Source organism: Ovis canadensis, chromosome 5, assembly GCF_042477335.2.
Source record: "Ovis canadensis isolate MfBH-ARS-UI-01 breed Bighorn chromosome 5, ARS-UI_OviCan_v2, whole genome shotgun sequence".
NCBI classification, from domain to species: Eukaryota; Metazoa; Chordata; class Mammalia; order Artiodactyla; family Bovidae; genus Ovis; species Ovis canadensis.
The window spans coordinates 93814739-93821825 of NC_091249.1; the positions used below are offsets into that span (position 1 = coordinate 93814739).

Sequence of the window (7087 nt, forward strand, 5' to 3'; positions counted from 1 at the left end):
GCGATAGAAATCAGAGCAGCGATTGCTTCTGGCAGTAGGTTGATGGGGAAGCTGCATGAGGGAACTTTCTGGGTGATGAAATTATTCTCTAGCATGCTACATATGTAGCCTGATTGTTATTGTTTATTCACTAAGTCATGTCCAACTCTTTGCAACCTCGTGGACTATAGCCCTCCAGGTTCCTCCATCCATGGGATTTCCCAAGGAAAAATACTGGAGTGGGTTGCTATTTCCTTCTCCAGATATATAAGTTACATGGGTATTTACTTTTGTCAAAACTAATCAAAGTATTTAATTTTACTTATATCTGCTATATCTCAGTAAAAATAAAGAGATATTTTTATGGAGCTAACCCCTGTTCTAACCTGTTTATTTCCGTGTCCTTTCCTTTCATTTCTGGTGTGGAACCATTCACGTGTGAGGACTAGGGAGTATGCTAACAAGGACTTCAGTGTAACTCTGTGTCGTAGTGAAATGTTGATGGCAACCCATCAGTGTGAGATCATTAAATAAACTCTGATATGTCACACTCGTAATACAGCACAGCAGTGAGAGCTTTTTGCATGACATGAGCCCTCCACAACCTCTAGCCTGATGAAAGCAGAATAAAATATACCCTTGTGATACCACGTATTAGAGGAAAAATGATTTCTGTAAGTACCTGGTCATGTCTGGAAAGATACTGAAAAATATCTGGGAGAATACAAGCCAACTGATAACAGTGGTGCTTCTTGAGGGCAGTGCCTAGGGTAGGGAGTTAAGAGGGGAACAGAGATTTTTTATATATAGTCAGAATATATTCCTAATGTTTTTTTGTTACATAAAGTATTTCAGAGCTTGGGAGCAAATATTGAACTGTGTCAGGCTCCATTCAGAAAATGTACATCTGGTGTTGTGAAGGAACTCAAAGCATGGATATCCCTTTCTTCTCCAGGTCACTCAGTACTTGCTTGACAAGGCCCTCATCATAGACGAAGATACGCTGTATGAGCTGTCACTAAAAATTGAACCTCGGCTCCCTGCTTGACGATCCGACCTTGCCCCGCGTCCGTGGAATGTTCATGGAAAGCAGAGCGGACAGAACTGTGCATGCCATGCCTCCCGCAGTGCTGAGAGGGCAGGGGGATGGAGGCAAAGCCTGTCTCCTCTGTTCCCCAAAGATGACGGAGCCAAACCAGAATTCTGTCTCCAGCCAGGGAAGCCCAGCTGGTTGGGATCAAGGACAGATGCTTCAGACTTGGGTGGGAAGCTGAAGAGAGTGGTGTTTGGTAAAGCTGAGGGCACATTTGCATGAGGGAGTACAAACTGGGAGGTGCTGGTAGCCGTTTGAATGGAGCAGGTAACAAGGGGAATTTCAAATTCGGCCCGTGTTCTGCCAAGAACTCAGGGACAAAGGTCCATGGAAAAGGCTTGTGATGTTTCACTGGCACTTAACTGGCCTGGGCCACCTCCCAGTTTTCTCCTAGGATTTAACTGCTTCTCTTACATTTCCTTTGTTACAGGCTTCCAGAGCCGAGGCTGTCTCTGTAGGGATGGGCCGACACATAAGCAATCTCAGTCCTCAGCATGTGCATGGTCCTCAGTGCATCGTAAATATTTATATTGGAGGAATGGCATGTTCTGAAACTGCTCTTTCAGTCTTTAGGCAACAGGACAGGAAAGACGTGTCGAAAGTCAAATGGATTTGTATGTAACATTTCCAGACGTGTCGAAAGTCAAATGGATTTGTATGTAACATTTCCAGAATTTCAAACTCAATCGCTGTGCCCCCAAAGAGTCCAGCCACGTGGGGGACTTCTTCCTGAGGCTGTGCAGTTCAGGAAGTCGATGCCATTGGAGAGGCGGGTGCAGGCTTTGCGAAAAGATGCCCATGCGCCTCCCGAACAGAACTGTGGAATACAACAGAAGGCCACTGAGGGGAAGAGTGGGTTTCAGTGCTAAGTGAAAAGATATACTTAAAAACCATCTCTGCGCCTTGCTGTGCTTGTTTTCATTCCCCCCACCCCCTTGGTTAGGTGGGAATCTGTTCTGATTTACACAGACCGTGTTTAGGCTCACTATGAACATTACTTGTATTTTTTTTAAGTTGTCTAGCGCAGTGGGCCCCAACCTTTTTGGCACCAGGGACCGGTTTCATGGAAGACAATTTTTCCACAGTCTGGGGTGGGCGGAGGGGAGTTGGTTTCAGAATGATTACGTGCATTACATTTATTGTGCACTCTATTTCACTTGTCATTACATCGGCCCCACCAAAGATCACCAGGCATTAGACCTTGGAGTCTGGGGACCCCTGATTTAGTGGGATTTTCTTTTTAAAACCCACCCTTCCATGTGCTATTAGTAGACAGTTCTTCTCCAGTCATCTTTGTTTTTAAATTTTGAGACATTTCTGAGTGAAAATATTGTTAAGTATATGGGAAATGGGCCCAAGCACTCATGAGCTCTTGTGTCAGAAAACCAAATGCAGGGGTTAGTCCTCCTACCCTAGGCTGGGAAAGCGACTGTGATTTCCCCAGGATTGTTAGTTGTTAAAGAAATAGGGCTAGCTCATGTTCTCATGTTTACCTCCCTCTTCTCTTCTCAGGGAGACCTCTGCTTTCAAAGAAGAGAAAAGATATAGTTATTGTTACCTGAGCCTATTGCATCTGGCATTATTTCTTAGAGGCATGAAGCATATTAATGCTGACATTGGAAAAAAATTGATCTGTTTGGCTGCCTTCTCTCTTTGCACTTTAATTATATTGTTAGAGCTGACAGCTGACTAATAAACTCAACTTGCTGGCTCATAAGACCCAGTGGAATTGATAATGTCCCACAGAGGTGAGAATGTACATTTTTCCTGCATGGTAAGGGCCATTTCTGTACATAACTATATAGTGAAATATCAAGTAAGTAAAAGAAAATATTTATAATATTTGAAGATCATTCCAAAAATATTTTCAGTAGCTCATATTAGCTAACAGGATAGCACTAACTCAAGGAGGGTGACTTATGGATGCTTAATTTTTCTTTCTTTTCTTTTTTTTCAAGTTGCTTGTTTTTTCTCTTTAGTTTCAAATAAAAAGTTGATGCATCTTGGTGCATGATAAGAAGCATGAGTTCTTTGGATCCTAACAATGCAAAACTTATCATTTATTCCTCAGTGTTCAGAAACAAAGTTTGAACTAATATATGTCAGTTGCACCAAGCACCTCAAAGTCTTGCAAAAGAATAAGAAAGTAAAGGTTAACTTTCTTGGTGCAAAGACACAGTTTTGAAAGTGAACTAAAACCAGGACAGGTCAGTGAAAAGACCACACAGACAGCAGTTTCAGGCAGAACAATACGTGAAAATGTTGATATATCAGACTCTGGCCTTAGAAACTCCAGAGTCTTCCAGAAGGGAGGGTGTGGTTCTGTGGGCACTGTCCCTGGAAGTTTGGACCCTTAATTCTCTGACCCAGTGGTTCCAGAGGCACTGCAGCCATTCTTATTAGAGAAAAATTGAAACTAGAGGAATTTCCAAGTGCTCTTTCCCTTTTGGCATACAGGTTTTCCTCAGCTAGTGACAAAGCCGGCAGGCCTATTTCCTGCAGAATGTTGGAAGAGCACCCCCTGGCGGTAAACTGTGGGCACTGTCCGTCGTCTCTGGTGACCTTTAATATTTTTTTTGCTAGTTACACACCTCTCCTGCTTCCTAGAGTCTGAAGCCTTTCCACCTCCAAGGGAGTTGCTTTTGATGACCTGCACCATTTCTGGGCCAGCTGGGAGAGGAAAGCGCATTTTTAAAAAGCTCAATTTGGTCACATTTAAAAGCCCCAAGAGCAATTTGTGGTTTCCTTTTGATTCTTTAAAGCGCCCATCCTCTTCTGCCTTGCAAGCTCTGTGTGACGGTTGGAATGAGCGCTCCTGGCTGGGTCTGCTTGTATTCTATTACACGAGACCCATTTCTATGAGTAGATGGGAGGTCAGCCTCTAACAGCCACATAGGGTACAGTTGTATTCTTGCAAAATTAACCTAGAAAATCAGAAGTAAAATCCAATTTCATGCTTTCAGATGAATACTCACATTTTTTACAGTCAATGAAATTATCTTGGGGATTTTAGAGGATGCCTTTGGTGATTAACTCAGACATCCAGTTTTGCTACAAGGACAAGTCTCTTATTTAAGGGACTTAATAAGAGACTGATTCAGGCATGAAGTAGAATGTTGTCAATTTTCCTTAGTGTTTCTTTGAAGGAATTTAAAGAGGGAAATTCAAACCTACTGTTGCAGTATTTTCAACTGACTCTCATACCAAGTCCCTATTACTGTTTGTTAAGTTTCAGTACAGATGTTGAGTAACTTGGCAGAGAAAAATCCATGACGTTCCAGTTTGGATTATGTGATAATGGACCCACACCTCTTTTTTTCTCACAGTGTTGTAACAGACAGGACCTTGGGTCAGCAATGATTGAACCGTTTTCAAATTCTTAACTAAAAAGAGTAATCCAATAGGGGGGTTGTTCCCAATAGAATTAAGTTTTATTTTAAAGGATTTCATTTAGCTTTTTTTTTCAAAGGTTGATCTTATTCCCCCTGGAAGGGGGCTGGGGAAACAAACTTTCCCTTCATTTTAAACCATAAGATTTTTTAAAACCAGCCTGTGAAGTTTTTTTTTTTTCCTGCTATTGAAATGGTATAAAAGATAATATTTATGGCTAAACAATAGAGCTATGCTAATGTCCACAGCCAGAAGGAATAAGTGAATAAGATTCATTTTCACTTCAGAAAGACAACAGATTGTAGCTTTAAATAATGACTTGATTACTGACACCACTATGTGAATCCTGGTAATAAGACTTGAATCAATGAAATCTAATCAAAGTGTCTTTTCTTGGTATCTGTTAGTGACTTAAAATTAAGGCAGGGAGGAACTAAAGTAGAAAACAACCATCTTGTTGTAGGTATAAATACATGAAAGATCAGAAAATTATTCATCTTGGCTACCATATACCACATGATGTTAACATCAGGGTTGATTTGATTGTACTTGATTGCATTTGCTCAAGAAAAATAATAGTTCTACTAAATGATGTTGAACCACTGTCTTGTTACACCACCATTAATTTTTCTCTGGAAAGGCAGTTGTGAAAGAGCACTGGACTAGGCATCGTAGCCCTAGACTCAGATCTACCCAGCTAAAGCTGGGAAGCCTTAGGCCAGTGCCGAAACCTCTCTGATCCTCAGTTTCCTCATCTGTGAAATGGAGTTAATAGTGATGCCTGTGCTGCCTACCTCACAGGACTGTCATGAGGACAAAGTGGATCCGACTGTAAAGTGCTGTCCAAATGTGAGGTAATTTGATTACCATCCTCATCTCTCTTGTGCAGAGGATTTAAGTGTATTTGTTTGTCATTTGTGTGTGTGATGGACAAACCCATGTATTACTTGGAGAACTGTATTGTTCGTGTCCAGTTACTTCGCACATCTGCTGACATCTGTGACTCTGACAGAGGGGTTTGTGCTGTGGCCTAACACTTGCCAGGCAAGGTGTGGGTTATGCCTGTACGCAAATTAAACTTTGCCTTTCTCAAATTCTCCAAAATCTCCTTAGTCTCTTCATTTGATTGTTTCAGCATTTTTCTATATTGTCTTCTTCATAGCTGTGGGCTCCTTCAGATATTCTTTTACTTCTAAAGTTCAGGGAGGAAAAGGTTTAGAAGAAACCATGTTGCAGGTACTAAAATATCAGAGAATTTGAAGGACCTCGGGCTGCTTAGGTGGCACTAATGGTGAAGAATTTGCCTGCCCATGGAGGAGACTCAAGAGACACAGCTTCGATCCCTGCGTCGGGAAGATCCCCTGGAGGAGGAAATGGCAACTGACTCCAGGATTCTTGCTTGAAAAATTCCATGGACAGAGGAGCTTGAGCTAAAGCTTGGACAGTGGGCCAAAGTCCATGAGGTCTCAAAGAGTCGGACAGAACTGAGTATGCGTGCAAAGATGGCATTAAAGGTCTTCTAACCCCACTGTCTTTCCAGGGTTTACAGCTTTCCCATGCCATCACCAGCCCAGGTTTGATTACCTCCAGGCACACAGAACTCATTATTCTCCAATCAGCTCTGTTTGCCCAATGGCAGCTCATGAACAGGCTGTGGAGAGAAGAGCTACTAAAGTTAGAGGTGGAAGTCTGAGGCTGTGTTCCTCATCTAAAATGAAAGCCTCATATCTGCCCCTAGAATTACTGCAGTGGCTCCATGGAATAATATATATAAAAATACTTCACTTTTGTCCAGTAGATGAAGCTAATGTTTAGAGCTGAAGGAAACATGCTGCTGTTGAGTCCAAGAGAAAACAGAAAAGGGAGAATGTGGGTCCCTTCTGTCTCACTGGCTTCCTTTTCCACTTCTGAAATGAGCGATCAGCCTGGTAGGGATTTGAGAACCCAGGTTCCTTTCATTTTGTTACTTGGCCGTTCCTCATGGCGTTGACCTTGCCTGCTGGTCAAATCTGGGTCCTGTTATTAATACATCCAGGCTCTAGCCAGATTAAGGAACAGAAAAGAGAATAAGCCCACAACAGGAGATTTCCTTTATAGCAAGTGATAGGGCACTTACATGCTTCACTTCTGTTCCCATCCCTATGACATGAACTAGTAATGTGAACACCTGGCCACCAGATACGGAAAGAGCCCCTGAACTTTGAAGGGAATTGGTGAAGATGAGAAAGGAGTATGTGGCCTATGACAGAGATCATAGAATTTTCAGAAATCTGGGATTTCTGTTGAGTCGTCTATGGAGGTGGTCACTTCATCACCCCATCTTTATCATAAGTATAAGGCTAACTAGGCCCTCAAAAAAAAGGGTGCAACATATTTTTTCTCAAAAATAGCCTAACTTCTCTTCTGACCTTACTAATGTACAATTACACTGTAAAAGATGAGGAGTTGAGGTAAGGCAAGGGGTGGGTACATGCATGCATGCTAAGCTGCTTCAGTTGTGCCCGACTCTTTGTGACCCCGTGGACTGCAGCCCATCAGGCTCCTCTGTCCATGGGATTCTCCAGGCAAGAATACTGGAGTGGGTTGCCACACCCTCCTCCAGGGGATCTTCCCAACATAGGGATT

General features: G+C 42.4%; 1 protein-coding gene across 1 annotated transcript in view; it reads left to right on the forward strand.

The window, feature by feature from the left end:
* The window catches only part of RASGRF2 (Ras protein specific guanine nucleotide releasing factor 2), a 254831-nt gene extending 249265 nt beyond the window's left edge, over window positions 1-5566 (forward strand). The window contains exon 27 of the mRNA XM_069590053.1: window positions 935-5566. Within this exon, the coding sequence (XP_069446154.1) occupies window positions 935-1027 (93 nt within the window). The 3' untranslated portion in view covers window positions 1028-5566. The remainder of the gene's footprint in view (window positions 1-934) is intronic.
* Window positions 5567-7087: the final 1521 nt, after the last annotated feature.